Source organism: Astatotilapia calliptera, chromosome 6 (assembly GCF_900246225.1).
Source record: "Astatotilapia calliptera chromosome 6, fAstCal1.2, whole genome shotgun sequence".
Classification (NCBI taxonomy): domain Eukaryota; kingdom Metazoa; phylum Chordata; class Actinopteri; order Cichliformes; family Cichlidae; genus Astatotilapia; species Astatotilapia calliptera.
In genome coordinates, this window is record NC_039307.1 from 38,229,445 (window position 1) to 38,247,047 (window position 17,603).

Here is a 17,603-nt window from a genome sequence, read left to right on the forward strand (position 1 = left end):
CAAAAGAAGCAGCAAAAGAAGCAGCAAACTGCGCTTCACATTTGATCAATGTCGTCATGAATTCCCTCTGACTTTTGCTGTTTTGCTTCCACCACGATAAAAATCACACTTCCTGCACAGCTCTCTCTCTCTCTGTACTTCAGGAACAGTTTCCCATCTCAAATCTGTTTTCTGCATTATTCATTCGCTTATTACCCACCAGTCTAGCGTTGTTTACAGCGCTTTTTCTTTTTTCACTTAAATGACCTCGGACAAGAAAGCCTAATTTCTGCTGTTCAATACTGAAGAAATTTAAATTTCTTAAAATTATGCAAAATTGCAGAATATTGCAGAATATTTTTAAGGTTATCTGCTATAAAAAGCCAGACCAGGAAAATCTCCTTCATGTTTTCCTGTGTTTTATTCTCAGTTACTTTCACACAAAGGCCTCTGCTGTGATGTTCACAATTCTGATGAAGTCAGTACTGATAAATGATCAGAATTATAATATTTCTGACTGTCTGAGGCTAAGTTGAATCAAATCAGGACTTTGAGAACTGAGAGAATTGAATGGATTATAGAAATCAGTGATGATACTCAGCCCTAGTGAGCAGCCTAGGCCTGAGAGAAGTGGATGTAGCTGTGGGTAATAAGAAAAGATGAAAAGAACTATTGATAACTTTTTTGTTAAGTTAAGGCCTGATCTGTCTGAAATTCATAGCCAGTGCTCTGACACGGTGCCATCAATATTTGAATGCTGAAAAAGCACAGTGTATCCAGAAAACACATTATATGCTGCAATAAATGCACTGCCCAAGTGTCCCCTCTCCCCACAGCCTTTCAGCAGCAGACAGCAGCAAACAGGTCGTCAGAGGAGGCCAAGATGATGATTAAGTTTAACATTTTCTACAATATTGACAAAGCACTTTAAGCACAAGTTTGTTAGTTAATAATTTAGAAATTAATATTGTCTGTTTGGACTCCCCCCCCCCCCCCCCCAAAGAAAGTGCACATGTAAAACTGCGGTGTTAAGCGATGCGGTTGAAAAATTTGAGTGCGCCTAACTTTTGTGCCGGTACGCCTAAATTTTTAAAGTTAGGCGTACCGGTGCACCCATGTCAAAAAGTTAGTCTAGAGCCCTGCTTTATTTTCTCTGGAAATACTTCACATATATCAGACATTTTAGGATGATTCATACAGATATACGGTTAGTAGAGATAACTGACTGACATAAGTAATCTGATTACATAAGTAATGTGATTACATAAGTAATCTGATTCCTTACTTATACTTAATAATAATACACACAGTTACAGATCCGAGTGAATGACTTTATTTTCTCTGGAAATACTTCACATATTTTAGACATTTTAGGATGATTCATACAGATATATGGTTAGTAGAGATAACTGACTGACATAAGTAATCTGATTACATAAGTAATCTGATTACTTACTTATACTTAATAATAACACAGACAGTTACAGATGGGAGTGAATGACTTTATTTTCTCTGGAAATACTTCACTACTTACTTATACTTAACCCTTGTGCATCCTGGACCAAAAAAAAAAAGAAGGGGTGGGGGGGGGGGGGGGGGTCACGCAGACCCCGGCAGCGCGGACCCAGGTCTCGTCGCGAAACAGGGCGCCGGTTCGCAGTGGGGGCAGATGGGGGTCAGGCGGACTCCCGGCTGTAGCGGGTCTCGTCACAGCGTCGGACAAAGGCACCTAATTGGTTGTAACCCTCCATCGATCGCGTAAGTTACGATGGCAAACCTTGGGGTCTGGAGGGACCCCAAAGCGCCAGGGCAACAACTCTCAACTTCACATCATCATCATCATCATCATCGTCTCCTTCTCGAGAGTGTTCGCGTACACCGGCCTCAGTGAGGACCTCGGACTCTCCGTTCGTCCTCGAACTCCTTCCTCCTTCTTCCCCATTCTCCTGCTCCCGGTAGGCGAGCGCTTAGCCGGATGGTTACGCGTAAACAGGACCGCGGGCGCTCCGTGCTCCGTGGGTACTCTGTGACCCCTTAGTGATCATGATGGGGTATTTCGCCACCCCACACAACATTCGTAAATTACGATGGCATATACAGGGGTCTCGAGGGACCCGAACCACTGGAGCAAACATCTCTCAACTTCACATAATCATCATCATCGTCTCCTTCCTCCTCCTTGGTCCTTCTACCCTGCGCTTGCAAACGCTCAGCTTTACAGAGGGTAGTCTTCACGTAAACCGGCCCTCTCCTCAGTTCTCAGTTCTGGGCCTCGCTGTTGGACGCTTGGCTTTACAGAGGGCAGAGTTCGCGTAAACCGCCCTCCTTGAGGGCCTCAGAATCTCCCTGCCGCCTTCCTACCTCCTTCTGCTCCATTCTCCTGCTCTTCGCAGGCAAGCGCTTAGCCGGGTGGGCCCCAAGTTACGCGTAAACCGGCCTTCGCGAGGAATGTGGGTGCTCTCTACTCCGTGGGTACACTGTGACCCCTTAGTAATGGTGATGGGGTATTTCGCAACCCCAATACACATTCGTAAGTTACGATGGCAAACACTGGGGTCTGGAGGGACCCCGAACCGTCGGAGGAAACAACTCTCAACTTCACATCATCATCATCGTCGTCTCCTTCTCGGCAGTGTTCGCGTAAATGAGCCACAGTGAGGACCTCGGACTCTCCCTGCCTCAGCATCCTCCTTCGTCCTTCGTCCTTCTCCTCGGTTCTGCTGCTCCTCGCGGGTGAGTGCTTAGCCTTATGGGCCTCGGGTTACGCGTAAACCGGCCTTCGTGAGGACCGGGGATGCTCTCTACTCCATGATTACTATGGGGTCAAAGTGTACCCACGATGGGGTATTTCGCAACCCCAATGCACATTCGTAAGTTACGATGGCAAACACTGGGGTCTGGAGGGACCCCGAACCGCCGGAGGAAACAACTCTCAACTTCACGTCATCATCATCATCGTCTCCTTTTCGGCAGTGTTCGCGTAAATGAGCCACAGTGAGGACCTCGGACTCTCCCTGCCTCAGCATCCTCCTTCGTCGTTCTGCTCCGTTCTCCTGCTCCTCGCAGGCGAGCGCTTAGCCGGATGGGCCCCAGGTTATGCGAAAACAGGCCTCCGTGAGGACCTCGGACTCTCCCTGCCTCCTAGTCCTCCTTCCTCCTTCTGCTCCGTTCTCCTGCTCCTCGCAGGTGAGTGCTTAGCCTTATGGGCCTCAGGTTACGCGTAAACCGGCCTTCCCGAGGACCGGGGATGCTCTCTACTACACGATTACTATGGGGTCAAAGTGTACCCACGATGAAGTATTTCGCAACCCCAATGCACATTCGTAAGTTACAATGGCAAACACTGGGGTCTGGAGGGACCCCGAACCGCCGGAGCAAACAACTCTCAACTTCACATCATCATAATCATCATCATCATCATCATCATCATCATCAATGTCTCCTTCTCGGCAGTGTTCGCGTAAACCGGCCTAAGTGAGGACTTCGGACTCTCCCTGCCTCCCCGTCCTGCGACCTCCTTCTGCTCCGTTCTCCTGCTCCTCACAGGTGAGCACTTTGCTGGATGGGCCTTGGGTTACGCGTAAATGGGCCTAAGTGAGGACCTCGGGCTCTCCGTTGCTCCTCGTCTTCCTCTCTCCTTCTCCATCGTTCTCCTGCACCTCGCTAGTGAAAGAGCAGCTGCGTGGCCTGCCTATTATGCGAACACCGCCCTCCAGTTGGACCTCAGGCTTTCCGTGCCTCCTCGTCCTCCTTGCTCCCTCTACATCCTTGTCACGCTCCTCGCTAGAGTACGCTTAGGTTTGCAGAGGGTGGGTTTCGCGAACACCCCCTTCAGTGAAGACCTTGGGATCTCCGTTGCTCCCCGTCTTCCTTGCCCCCTCTATATTGCTTTCAAGTGCCTCGCTAGTGAAAGAGCAGCTGCTTGGCCTGCCTATTACGCAAACACTGCCCTCCCTTGGGACTTCAGAAACTCCTTGCCTCCTCCTCATCCTTGCTCCCTCTACATCGTTCTCATGCTCCTCGCTAGCGTACGCTTAGGTCTGCGGAGGGCCGGTTTCGCGAACACCCCCTTCAGTGAGGACCTCGGGATCTCCGTTGCTCCTCGTCCTCCTTGCTCCTTCTCTACCGTTGTCATGTGCCTCGCTAGTGAAAGAGAAGCTGTTTGGCCTTCCTATGACGCGAACACCGCCCTCCAGTTGGACCTAGGGCTCTCCGCGCCTCCTCGTCCTCCTTGCTCCCTCTACATCGTTCTCAAGAGCCTCGCTAGTGAAAGAGAAGCTGTTTGGCCTGCCTATTATGCGAACACCGCCCTCCAGTTGGACCTCGGGCTCTCCGTGCCTCCTCCTCCTCCTTGCTCCCTCTCCATCATTCTCAAGTGCCTCGCTAGTGAAAGAGCAGCCGTTTGGCCTGCCCATTATGTGAACACGGCCCTCCGTTTATGCTCCTCGTGAGCATATGCTTAGGTCTGCGGATGGCCGGTTTCGCGAACACCGCCCTCTAGTTGGACCTCGGGCTCTCCGTTGCTCCTCATCCTCCTTGCTCCCTCTACATCGTTCTCAAGCGCCTCGCTAGTGAAAGAGAAGCTGTTTGGCCTGCCTATTACGCGAACACCGCCCTCCAGTTGGACCTCGGGGCTCTCCATGCCTCCTCCTCCTTCTTTCTCCCTCTACATCGTTCTCAAGCGTCTCGGTAGCATACGCTTAGGTCTGCGGAGGGCGGGTTACGCGAACACAGCCCTCCGTTTGGACCTCGGACCCTCGCTCTCACGGGCCCCGCTGGCGAGCCCTTAGCTTTGGGGAGGGCGGGTTTTGCGAACACCACCGTCTGTGAGGAACCCAGTACCACACACACACACACACACACACACACACACACACACACACACACACACACACACACACACACACACACGAGGCAGTGAGGAGTAGAAGGAGGTTGTTGCTATGCCTGCGTCACGAAACCAGGGCTCATTGTGTGTGCGCCCAGAGCAGCTACGGGGGAAACACATGGGACAACCAACCAGTTTGGGGCCATGGTTTATTCAACGTGTATTTTCAGTGTGGTTTAACTTGCTAATCTGATCTGAAATACTTTCCTTGAATGTGCCTTAATTTCACCTCTTTTTTCTTTCTTCTTTTCTTAGCTTACTGAAAATGTTGGCGACCAAAGGCTGGATCCAGGGATGTGTGCTGCTTGTGCTACTGGCGTTATGTGGGCAAACTGCTCGCTGTCAACATCGATACAAAGGTAAAGTGCAATCCCAGGGTTGTGTGCTGCTTGTGGTACTTGCTTTATGTGGACAAACTGCTTGCTGTCAACATCAATACAAAGATAACAAAAGAAAAGCCTAGCGTAACGTAGTGTTTTATGGGTTTTTATTTCTGGAATGATTCAAATGTTACCATCATTTCCCCAACCCCGCAGGCTCTGCGACCCGTGAAGAACTGAGACTCCTTCTGGTCGGTAAAACAGGATCGGGAAAGAGTGCGTCTGGAAACACCATCCTGGTGGATGCGATCGCTTTCAAAGAAGACGTTTTGCCCGAGTCTGTCACCGACGGCTGTCTCAGAAAAGAGGCAGAGGGCAAAGATGGAAGAAATATCGCTGTAATCGACACTCCAGGGCTGTCTTCTGGATGAAATAGATGAAATGGTGGATTTCAGTGGAGGAAACCACTACACCGACGAGATGTATAAGGCGGCCCAGAAGAAACTCGAAGGAGAAAGGCTGAAGGGGAGAAAGGAGGAAGAACAAAGAAAAAGGGAAGAAGAGGAGAGGATCGAATTGAAGGAGCGGTGTAAATTCTTCGGCCTCCCCTCCTTGGGATTATTAGGCGCAGGAGCGTACTTTACATCTTATGTTCTCATGGGGCTCGGTGGAGCCCTTGGATATTCTCAGTTAAATTGCACACTGTCAATGTTCGCTTAGCTAAACCCACCCCGTTTCTCCTTGTTAAACTATGAAGGCTGAGTTTAATTTCACTTGTTTTCTAGGATTTCTAGATCCAATGCAGTCTATGTACTTACTTACTTACTTACTTACTGAATGTTTGCCTATGCTGTAGCTGTTCTATGAAGTTGCTATAACAACAAAACAACAAAAAAAAAATAGAAAAAGATGGACTCTGCACCCCTGCGTCACGACGAGGAGGACCGTTCCTCGGACGGCTCAACTGACAGTTCCTCGGAAGAGGGGGAGATACTGTCCAACGCGGAGTGTGGTGCGGCGGCGGCGAGCGAGCGGCAAGACGCCGAGCTTGACGGTTGGGCGTCTTCTTTACTCGTCGATACCGTGAAAACTGCGGTGTATCACCTACTCGACCTAGTGATCGACGAGTACTGCACCGAAGCGTGCAACGGGTGCAAGACCAATCACCCCAGCCAGAGACAACACGAGTGTCTGTGAGTCTTGGAGGATGACTTTTACACTGAACATTATTACAGCATCAGGAACAGACTCCTCACGCCTCGTTTCATTCCTTCCTTTTAACGTCTACTGTTCTCCCGCATCATCGAATCGGACGACGTCAAAGTTGGCATCGTGGCGGAGATGCTGTTGCATGAGCTGAAATCGGCAAGGAAAATCTTCGACGCCATCACCGAGGCCTATGACAAACTGGTGGGAGAGGATGTGGTGAAAATCAGCCAGCTGCGGCTGGTCACAGAGTGTTACAAAGGAGATTGCTGAGATACATTTGTCACGAAAGGCTGATTCTTTCAATGCACGCATCCTACGGTGACATTTTTATCATGTATTCACAGCCACCGAGCGCCTGAAACACGGACAGTTTGTTGATATTGTAATCAAAAATACAGCCCCGGGGGGGGGGGGGGGGGCGTTTTAAAAATGCACCTCCCCTTTTGCGCATGTCCCTAAATGGTATGGCCTGGATAGGTCATCATTTCCCTCTGTGGCTGCCACTCCCGTTTCAATTTTTCTCCCAGTTTCGGGCAGGCTCTATGACGTTCGTCCACAGGAGGCGCTGTACAGCACCGAGCACCTGAAACACGGACAGTTTGTTGATATTTTTTCATGTAAACCTGTTCTTGACATATCTACTGAGATTCGTTTGTCTTGAAAGGCTGAGTCAACCCCGTTGTTGACTTTTATTTTGCCTTCCAGATTGCCTCAGTTGTATCGTGAGTGTAATTTCAAATAAAATAAAATAAAACTCAGAAGCGTCTGTGTGTTGTATTCTTCTTTTTCTTCTTCTTCTTATTATTATTATCATCATTATTGTGATTATGCTTCATTTTTATGTACTGGGGTATCAATGACCCCCACGCTGCCACAGCAGATTCTGTGCGTGGCCCCCAAGTGCTACATTTTCTTTCCCGATCCCCTGACGAAACCCATTAGAATCGCTCTGGGGCACTCGACGACCCCAAATGATCGTTCTGTTTTTTTTTCTTCATTTTCATTCACCTGTCTCTACTGAGGGTGGGGTACTTTGGGACCCCCGGGGTCTGGGGCTGCCCCGAAGGGGAGCACAAGGGTTAACAGCGGCCTCCCATGGACGAACATGATAGAGCCTGCCTGAAACTAGGAGAAAAATTGAAACGGGAGTGGCATTCAGGGAGGGAAACGTGGGTGTACGGGGCGCGGGAGCCAACCCTGATGCGCGGCCTGTGAAATGCGACCCAAGGGTACTCTGGGACCCCCGGGGTCCGGAGCTGCCCCGAAGGGGAGCACAAGGGTTAAAAATAAAAAGTCCACTGACTGTTTTGGTATTGACATGATATTAGTTAAAAGTATTATAGAATATATAGTGCAACCTTTCGCATACATTTGTAATCTGTCCTTTCAAACTGGTGTATTTCCCTCACAAATGAAAATAGCAAAAGTTATTCCAATCCATAAAAACGGAGAGAGATGTCAGTTTACCAATTACAGGCCAATATCACTACTCCCACAGTTCTCAAAAATTTTAGAAAAGTTATTTGTTAATAGACTTGATAAATATATTGAGAAGCACACTGTTAGCCTTTGCAGTAATTTCCATAGCTTAGTACTGCAAAATCAACAGTAAAAAACTCTAAAGGATGTTTGCGGTTTAATACTGTAATTTGCATGTAATTGTGGGAAAATTCCATGAGATTACATTATTTTTACGGTAACTCACCGTACTCAAGGAAACAGCTGTAAAATACAGCAAATGTAACAATTGGTGATGTTACTGAGATTATACTATTACACCATCCGGATTTCTGTTGTTTTCTACTGTAGATCTAAGAGTAATTACTTAAATCCTCATTCAGAGTGTATTACTATAAAATGTGATTCACTGTGAAAGTAGTATAACACATAAACTACAATATACAGCATATTTTTAACTTAAGGAGTAAGTTGCAGCCACACTAAAATTTAATTCTTTGAACTGAATGGAACCTCATATATTAATAAATGTATTTGTTTATTGAAACAATGTGAAACATTATTAATACTATTAATTAATAGTATACTTGTAAGGTTAGTATTGTGCTAGAGTCGAGTATATTTTAATTATACTCTTGTAGACATTATGACATTATGCTAGTACAATTATGGTGAACAAAAAGTACATTTAAAAGTTAATTTCAAGAATACCGTTATGTACTAAAACGGGGGCCAATATAGTCCCAAGAAGCATTATTAGTATACGTACTAGGTAAGGTATACTTGGGAAATATAATTGAAGTATACTTGTTTTTTGTATGGCCAGCAACAAAAACTAATGGCTACATTTAGAGTAATGTTTAAAAATGACTTCATTTAGCAGGGTGTTCCTTTTTTCTCTTCTTATTCTTTCCTATACTGGACCTTCATTTGGTTTGTATAAGGTGGTACTTTTTAAGACACCTCTGCCTAACTACAGTGAACTGACCTAATAATATGCTCTGGTCGTCATTTTACACAAGTTAAGGTGTCACATTCATGAAACCTACACCACTAACCAGCATCAGTCCTACAACTTCACTCTCAAAATTAATAAATTCTGGGACAAGCAGAAACTGTATTTTTGGCGGTGCATTTTGTTGCAGGCCAGACTGCTATTAAATGCTCTCCTAAAGAAATAATTCCTTTGTAGCATCACTTCGTCTTGGTTCAGAAGAGATGTCCTGATATACGTGATAATGTGACACATTATCACAGTTTAATGCGTTCGGTTGTGTTTTTAAAGCGATTGTTACGTTTTTAAAGCTTTTTAATGCGACAGGTGCGATAGCCGACACCACCTTCACCTGATGTACAAAGTGACGTATGACGCACACGTGAAGTGAAGTATTGAAATTATTTTATGTTGCATAATGACAACATGTTGCCCTGGGACCACTGTGAAGCGAAAGGTTGTTCACATTAACCCTCATGTCACAACTTTCCTCCAGGCTTACTGAATTTGAGTGGAGAACTTCAAATTAGGTAACTGTTTTTGCCATTTTTAGTGATTTTCTTGTATAATTTAAGTGACCAATGTGTTGTTACCCATGTCTCCACAGATGATCCATGGCTCATGCTTTCTGGACATTTACACAAAACGAGCAACAATGAAGACAAGCTCTCTTGCCGTCTTGCAAGACGCTGTCTCTGTCCAATAGGTTTTTTGAGTGCAACAGTTTTGATTTTTTTTCCTTCTTTTACCCGTTTGTTAAAAATTATTTCAGCTACTTACACTTTAATTGTCACATGTATTGGCTCACCCTACAAATCAATGAACTCAGTCCACAAAGCAAGATCAGGGTTCAGTGCAGGTCAGTCAAGTTCCTTCACACCACACACGCTCATCCATGTCCTTGTGGACCCTGTTTTGTGCAATGATTTGGTGGTGTGAGCCAGTATTTTGGACAAAGTGTATATAAAGGCAGAAGTGTGGGGCTTGATATTATATTCATTATAATTCAGTTTATTTCTATGGTGCCAACAAAATGAATGCCAAGGCACTTCACATTGTAGGTTTAAGACCCTACAAAATATAACTAAGGAAACCCAACACTTGAGCATGTGTTGTCTGCCATGATATGGACATGACATAATATCGTTATTGTTTGTACAACCATCTGAGAAAATAATGTATTACATGGTTTAGTAAAAACAAGTGCTTGCTCAATGAAAATATGTTTTCAGTTCTTTTCAGTTATTGATTTTGGAAATGTGTATTTCAGCAGGGAAGAATCAGAATTGAAATAAAGTGGTGCAAAGCACATGAATTATATTTTGTGTGTGTGTGTGTGTGTGTGTGTGTGTGTGTGTGTGTGTGTGTGTGTGTGTGTGTGTGTATCCATCCATCCAATTTTTTTGGAACCCTCCAGTCTCTTACAGTATGTTACTGTTAACTGAAATTACGGTAAATTCCGACCTGTTAAACAGTAAATGACCGCCTGTTGACGGTATCTTCTAGCAGAGATGAATATTTTTGGTACTGATGATGCGTGATAACGGTAAGTTACTGGTTAATATATTGCAGTTTATCACCTTGCAGCGGGCTTACAGTGACATACCGTGAATAAACGGTAGTATACCAATTTCTTAATCACAGTATGATGTTACTTTGTTGACGTAATTTACGACATAACGGTATCTCACTGGCGTCACTGTCGCCAGTGAGATACCGTAAAAAGGGCTACGGTGCGTTACCATAATTTGTCCAAGAGTATTATACCACACCAGCAAAAAACGGTATCATCCTGCAGAACGGTAAGCTACCGTAACACAGCTTCACGGTATGACGCTGGCAACAGTGACGCCAGTACGACATTCAGGTTCAGAAGTCATGACGCTGAGGACACAGTCATCTTTATTGCTGTTAGGATTGTTAACTGCTTCATGGATGCTGTAACCTGCCGAATCAGCCAGGTCACAGTCAGACAAGAAGTCTTTATTCACAGCAGCCCTTGAAACACTCTCCTTTGACTTGAGGTCTTTGGCTAGGGGGCTAGACACAATGTCAGAAACTGAGTCAGTGGTACTCACGACTGGATGGCTGATGGAAGTTAAAGCCTCAGATGGCAATAACTGAGGGACCTCCTTAGGCTGAGGCTCAGAGTGCCGGCGGCGAGAGTGCCACTTCTTTCTATCCGTGGAAGCGGGCGGGGTGAGCGGTGGAAGTCCCTGGCAGCTCCGGGGACCCCCAAGAGCCAGTCGAGTTCCCTGGAAAGAGCGCTCGTCATGATCAGGAGCAAGCCACGGCTCCCTCCCGAACTCTTCCTCTAGCTGTGCGCCTGCGGCGTGCTGCTGCTCCTCGAGATCGACATCCAGGACCCCCACAGCGTCCTCGGGATGCTTCGTGGAGGGCGAGACAGGACGTAGCAGTGCGCGATGGCGGCGAGAACGCCGCTTTCTCCTTGAAGCGGCTGTGGACAAAACCTGACTGTCCATGGCGACCGGCTCCTCGTCTTCCAACCACATCCGTGCTAGAAAGGCAGCAGGAGACGAGTAGTCCGATCGAGGCGGCGAGGGTGGGCGGCAGGTGCGAGGCGGGGCGGTTGGCGAGAACTCCACCTCGGGGATGAGCCAGCGCTTCCAACGGAGCTCGTCCTCGCGATACGCCCGTAATACCTGCTGCCGCTCCTCCTCACCAAAGTCAATAGCAGCTGGCATCTCCTTGAGCCGCGTAGTGCAGTCAGGCGGTGGCGAGGATGCGGAAGCCGATGGAGCGTGAGCCGAGAGTGTGTCGGCGGTGAGCCTCACCGTACCGATTCTGACCGCTTCTGGCTCACGAGACAGCGGGGAAACAGAGCTACCGCATGACTCTGGCAACGGCTCACGCATACAGGACAGCTGCTGTCGCGGGCGGAGTTGGAGAGTGGAGGCGAGAAAGTCTATGATGAGGGGATGCAGCGCCTCCCATAACCAGGGGAATACGGACACGCATACCCCTACTTGGCGGGCTAGCTCATCCCGTTCCTCCTCCCCGGAACACCGCAGCCACTTGCCGCATAGCGACTCCACTGTCCGAATGATCTCCTGCTCTTGTGTCGCTGGGTCCGGCATGGTCGTGTCTTACTGTCACGATCTGAGGAGACAGACCGTGCGGTGGTGTGTGTGGTGGACCCAGGTGCGAACACACGAGAGTAGACTGGAGTAAACTTAACTGAAAGCGAGCCTTTATTGTGGCTGGTGACAAGGAGTGCAGATAAGGCAGAAACGCAGTGACAAACTAAACTATGACTAAACTAGGAAAGTAAAACTAGGAAAAAACTATGAAGACACAGGAAACCATAACTATGAATACTAAGACTGGCTGTGACAACATGGAGCGTGGGAACACAGATGACGCGACACAGACTACATGAAACACAGAGACTAAATACACATGAGGGATGATCAGGGGACGTGGGCCCACATGGGAGCACAGCTGACACACATGAACCTAACGACAGGACAGGTGAAACTAAATACACTGACATTGAATACAGACTTTCAAAGTAAAACAGGAAACATGGAGATTAGACATGACATGAACTAAACATAACCATGCAGACATGACTCATGACAGGTAGACGCACGAACCAGGGAGACTGAGTACAGTGGAAGATGACAGAAGCGACAGCATGAACTTGACAACACAAGACACACAGACATAAACACATGAAGGGCAAGGGAGGCTTAATACAAGGGTAATATAATTACAAATGAGCTGGAATAACTTAATGAACCTAAATGAACAGTACACATCAAAATAGACTAAACACAAAACACTGGGTCGCACGACCCAGGACCATGACAATAATTGATGATAAGCTGAGTTGGAAGTCTCATATAAACCATGTGAAAACAAAAATGTCAAAAACCATTGCTATTCTCTATAAAAACAAAGCATGTCCTGAACAAAAAATCATTATACACACTTTATTGTACTCTGTTGCTTCCATATATGACTTACTGTCTGGAGATATGGGGTAATGCATATAAAACGAACACTCTTCCTATTTTCAAGTTACAAAAAAGAGCTATAAGAATTATAAACCAATCAAACTATATAGAACCAACTAACATTTTATTTATTAATCTGAATACCCTGAAATTTTATGATTTAGTTGAATATAAAATGGCACAGATAAAGCACAAAATAACTTTCTTTGCCCCAGTACTCAGAAGCTGTTCAAAGTCAGAGAGAGTCAATATGACTTAAGGGGAACAGATTTTTAAAAAAAAAAACAAGATAAGGACGAGTATAAAGCAGAGATGTGTTTCTGTTAGAGGAGTTAACCTGTGGAATAGTTATGACAGTGATTTAAAAAGGTGTAGTTCATTTTCCTTGTTTAAAAATATGTTTAAAAATAGAGTATTAGAAAAATATATATATCAAGAATGAAAAGAGCAAAAAAAAAACCCCCAAAAAACCCCCAAAAATTCTTGATTCTTTTGCTTTGATGTAGTTACTTATCCAGAGCGTTCTCGGGTTGACTTATCTAAGGTGGAAAGTTGTTTTTTTTTTTTTTTCTTATTTGTGTGTTTGTTTTGTTTTTGCTTTGATTTATTATTTGCTTCGAGCCCTGTGTACAGGAGCTGCATGCAAAAAGATCTTTTGTTAAGAGGGTTGGCGTAATAAGCAAATGTTTCAGCCAATACCTTTTGATTAGCCTTGTCTCATGCTTTCTTGCTTTGTGGTAGATCTTTGTTCTGTCTTCACTGAGATATTTGAATGCTAATCAATAAAATAAAAATAAAAATAAAATAAAATAAAAGCAAAAGCTTGGAGAAGCTGGTATTGCTAGCCAGTCTCCCATTCAAGTACTAACCAAGGGCAACCCTACTTAGCTTCATGAGATTAGGCGTGCTCAGGGTGGCCATAAGCTACTGGCCCCGGCACAAAGTGTCAATTTATAGAATCAAGTGGTGAAGTGGCCAGTACTTGAAATGACTGAAAGATTTATTAGGCTGTGTTTTGAGTTTTGTTAAAAAAAGAATGACTTCATATAGGAAAAATATATCTCAAAAATAAATTCAAATATTGTGCATAGTTTTTGTTTTATACAGTTGTCAGTAGACAACTTTCTTCGTTATTACATTCTTTGGTCACTCATTCATCCTGTGTTCAAACTACACCCCACTGCAGTGGCTCCACCACATGAAATCAAGCAAAGACTTTACAATTTCATAAAAAGACATTAGATTGAGTAAACTGTGATTGGCAAACACAGAGAAAAAGTAATAGAAAATATTAATCTGTATTTGAATTAAAAATGGAGTATGTTAAAATGAATGGTCATGTGAGAATGTGCTAAAAACAAAGGAGATTCAATCCTGGGGGCCCACAGTTAGAAACTCCAGCAAGTAACGCCAGAGGACCCACCATCACCTGAAAACTAGTCCAAATTTGCTTTGGACTCCATTTTTTCTTATCGGAGGAGGCAGGGTCGACATTTAAGAGAGAAAGGTATTTAGTTAGAACGGAATGAGTCTAATCACAGATTTCAGTGTGTTTTATAAGCTGTGTGTTTTTGCTGCACTATCATTGTTCATCCATTCATCTGTTTTCTTCCACATTTTCCACTGAAGACCATGGCCACAGACTTCGAGGTGCTGATTCTCATACCCACCACTTCACATGGCTGCGAACTCCTCCTGGGCCCGCTGGTGGCAACCACCTGATGAAACCAACAGAATCACATTGTCTGCGAAAAGCAGACCATTTGGATAACGACTTGGTTACGCCTAGAAATTCTGTCCAAAACCATTATGAATAGAATTGGGAAGCCGTGGCAGTGTCCAACACCCACTTATTGTGCCAATAAGCCAATAAGCCAACCAAGCTCTTGCAATGGGTTGTATAAGGTCCGAATGCCTCTTAACAATGGGAAAGATACCCCAACATCCTGAAACTCAAAGTGACACGGTTAAATGCCTTCTCTAAGTCCACAAAACACATGTTTACTGTTTGGGGAAACTTCCATGTACCCTCAAATATCCTCGCAAGGGTGAAGAGCAGTGTTCTTTGACTGGGAAGAATTGTAGAGGTATGTCAACCAATCACTATAACATCCAGAGGCTCTCAGGGTGAACTGGCAGTTGTTGTAAAGAAAGTTGCTTAAACACATGACATCGTCACCACCTAACCACCTCTCATGGAGATGGAAGTTGATCTTGTGGTGCTGGGTCCTCTGCCAAACATTCCCAGCACACTCTCAATATATGTTTAGGTGTGCCAGGTCTGTTCAGCATCCTCACCTCCCACCACCGGGGGGTGATCAATTTTTAACTCTGCTTCTCTCTTCACCCAAGAGTCCAGAACATATGGCCTCCACCTGGAGACTAAATTGTCCTACTGGGATAATTTAATGCTCATTTGGGCAACAACAGTGAGAGCTGGATGGGCGTGATAAGGAGAAACATCATTTCCTTGTTTGTTCGGTTTTTTGTTTTTTTTACTTAAAACTCATTGTTGCAGCCAGTGTTGGGAAGGTTACTTTTAAAATGTATTCCAGTACAGATTACAGAATACATGCCCCAAAATGTATTTTGTAACGCATTCCGTTACATTACTCAATGAGAGTAACGTATTCTGAATACTTTGGATTACTTAATATATTATCATGCTTTTTATAGCTACATGAATGTATTATTGCTGTGTGATTTATTACTATTACTGAAGGTTACTCGCCATTTTTGCAGCGATCTCATATTAAAACTATTTCGCACTTATATGAAATAGGTCCACGGGACCTCTGGCTAATATGTCGGGTTCCGTGTCGGGCTCTGAAAACTAGCTTTACTTTGTTGTCTGGGTCAACTTTGCTAGCGAGAGACAGAGAGAGGTGTTGAGTCTGCGCTTCCACAGGCCCTGCTAATTTACAGACTTATTCTTGTGAAGGGCGAAGACAAGACAGAACATCTTCAACCGATCTTTTACTCGCTAGCGAGGGAAGGCTGATCAGAACCAGGCCCGCGGAGCTCAACGCTCCTCACCTGTCTCCAGCCCAACTCCTTCAAAGAGCAGCCCTCCTTGTAAGCCTTTTATTGAAAAGCTGTTACAATACACAGTAGTTTACACAAGCACCTCCCCTTGTAAAAACCCCCTTGGTTACAAAGACAAGGCACTGTGTGTGTGTGTGTATGTGTGTGCACGTCTAAGCACGTGTATGTGTGTGTCTCTCTGTGTGCGTGACTTCCTGACCACAGCTGTTTTTAACAACATCCTTGGTCAAAAGAGGGTAATCTCCCCCACACCCAATATATGGCTCAATCCCTGTATTGGTTCACCATGCACAACACAGGTGAAGCCATAAAAGGACAGGAAGCTTACCAAACATCAAACAGAACCTTCACATGGGATGTGTCTGTGATAAAACACTACAGTCTCCCCCCAAAACCTCGACAGGCTGGGGAGGGGGACAAAGGAATGTCTTTGATCACACAATTTGAAACTATGTAGAAATGGTAAGCATATAAATGACAACATTTAACAATTCACTTTAACAAGAGGCATTGAAAGACTGCTCCAACTGAACTTATTGTTTCGGTGGAAAACACGAACACAGTGTACAGTCAAGTCTTAATAGCTTACAACTGGGCTCGTCAGGCACTCTTTTTGGCTGCAGTGGTTATTATTATATTATATATTATTATATATTATTATATATTATTATTATATTATTATATTATTATATTTGCATGCTTTGCATGTTTTTTCATCAACTGTAAACCTTTTTATTCACCACGGGAGTTTTCTTCCTTCATGCTGGTCGGAGTTTACATCCCTCCACAGGCCAACGCAAACAACGCACTGTGCGAGCTGGCTGACCAGATTACTACCCTGGAGAGGAAATTCCCGGATTCCTTTACAATTATTCTTGGGGATTTTAACAGAGCAAACCTAAACTACGAACTCCCTAAATACAGACAGCATATAGACTGTCCCACCAGGGAAAACATCATACTGGATCACTGCTACACCACTCTAAAAGATGCCTATCGCTCTGTGCACCGGGCAGCCTGTGCCTTAATTTTATCCCACAACTTAGACATTCACATTACTCACACTCTCATAACACATACATATAGGATCTTGGGAGTGGGCACGATACACGGAATCCAAAGTACCATCAGGGTGTACACCCCACCCCTGGCGTCGTTGCCCACCTCTCAATTTTAAATACACGTAGACATTGAGGGCTAGCAGGAGGGACCATGCATTTACCTGCTGCTCTCTGGCAGGTAGCTCCATGCCCTCCTGGGTTTTAAATGCACCTTAGAACACACATGCATCAACATTACAATGAGCGGGTGGAGGGAGGTTTGGAGTCTTCTCTCACCCCCGTTCTCTGCGGCCTGCTGGAGCGGGGGGGCTAGGAGGAGGAGTTGGCCGTCCGACTGCGGTCTGGAGTGTGGGGCCTCCCTGCTGCTGCGGAGTCGGGGCGGTCTGCCTCCCCCCACCGCAGGGAAAAGGGTAACACCACCTGGGTCTGGGTGCAGTTCCCCCCTCCAGGGGCAAGGGTACCTAGACCCGGTTCGTAGAGTACGCTTGGGGAGTGTGATCGTGTGTACAGCGTCTCTTTATGTCTGTCTCCACGTTGGTTGAGTGTGGAGTAAGTGCATATGAGAGCATGAGGGTGGGAATGGATGTTTGTATATGTGTGTGCCTGTATTTCTGTGTCTATATGTCAGGTTGGGTGTCAGGCGCCACCTCTCTGGGGACATCTCAGGCC

At 45.5% G+C, this 17,603-nt stretch overlaps 1 protein-coding gene across 1 annotated transcript; it reads right to left on the bottom strand.

The window, feature by feature from the left end:
• Window positions 1-5,543: 5,543 nt before the first annotated feature.
• LOC113024778 (uncharacterized) lies at window positions 5,544-12,264 on the bottom strand. Its single transcript, XM_026172103.1, has 2 exons — window positions 10,927-12,264; window positions 5,544-5,706 (listed from the first exon to the last, which is right to left on the bottom strand). The coding sequence occupies exons 1-2, from the start codon at window positions 11,944-11,946 to the stop codon at window positions 5,545-5,547; spliced, it is 1,182 nt and encodes a 393-aa protein (XP_026027888.1). The 5' UTR covers window positions 11,947-12,264; the 3' UTR covers window position 5,544.
• Window positions 12,265-17,603: the final 5,339 nt, after the last annotated feature.

Coding starts and splice junctions, on each gene's coding strand:
- LOC113024778 (XM_026172103.1), bottom strand. CDS start 11,946: ATGCCGGACCCAGCGACACAAGAGCAGGAGATCATTCGGACAGTGGAG. Junction 5,707..10,926: donor CTTCCATCAGCCATCCAGTC/GTGAGTACCACT, acceptor TCTCCCCTTCAG/CCTTTCTCCTTCGAGTTTCT.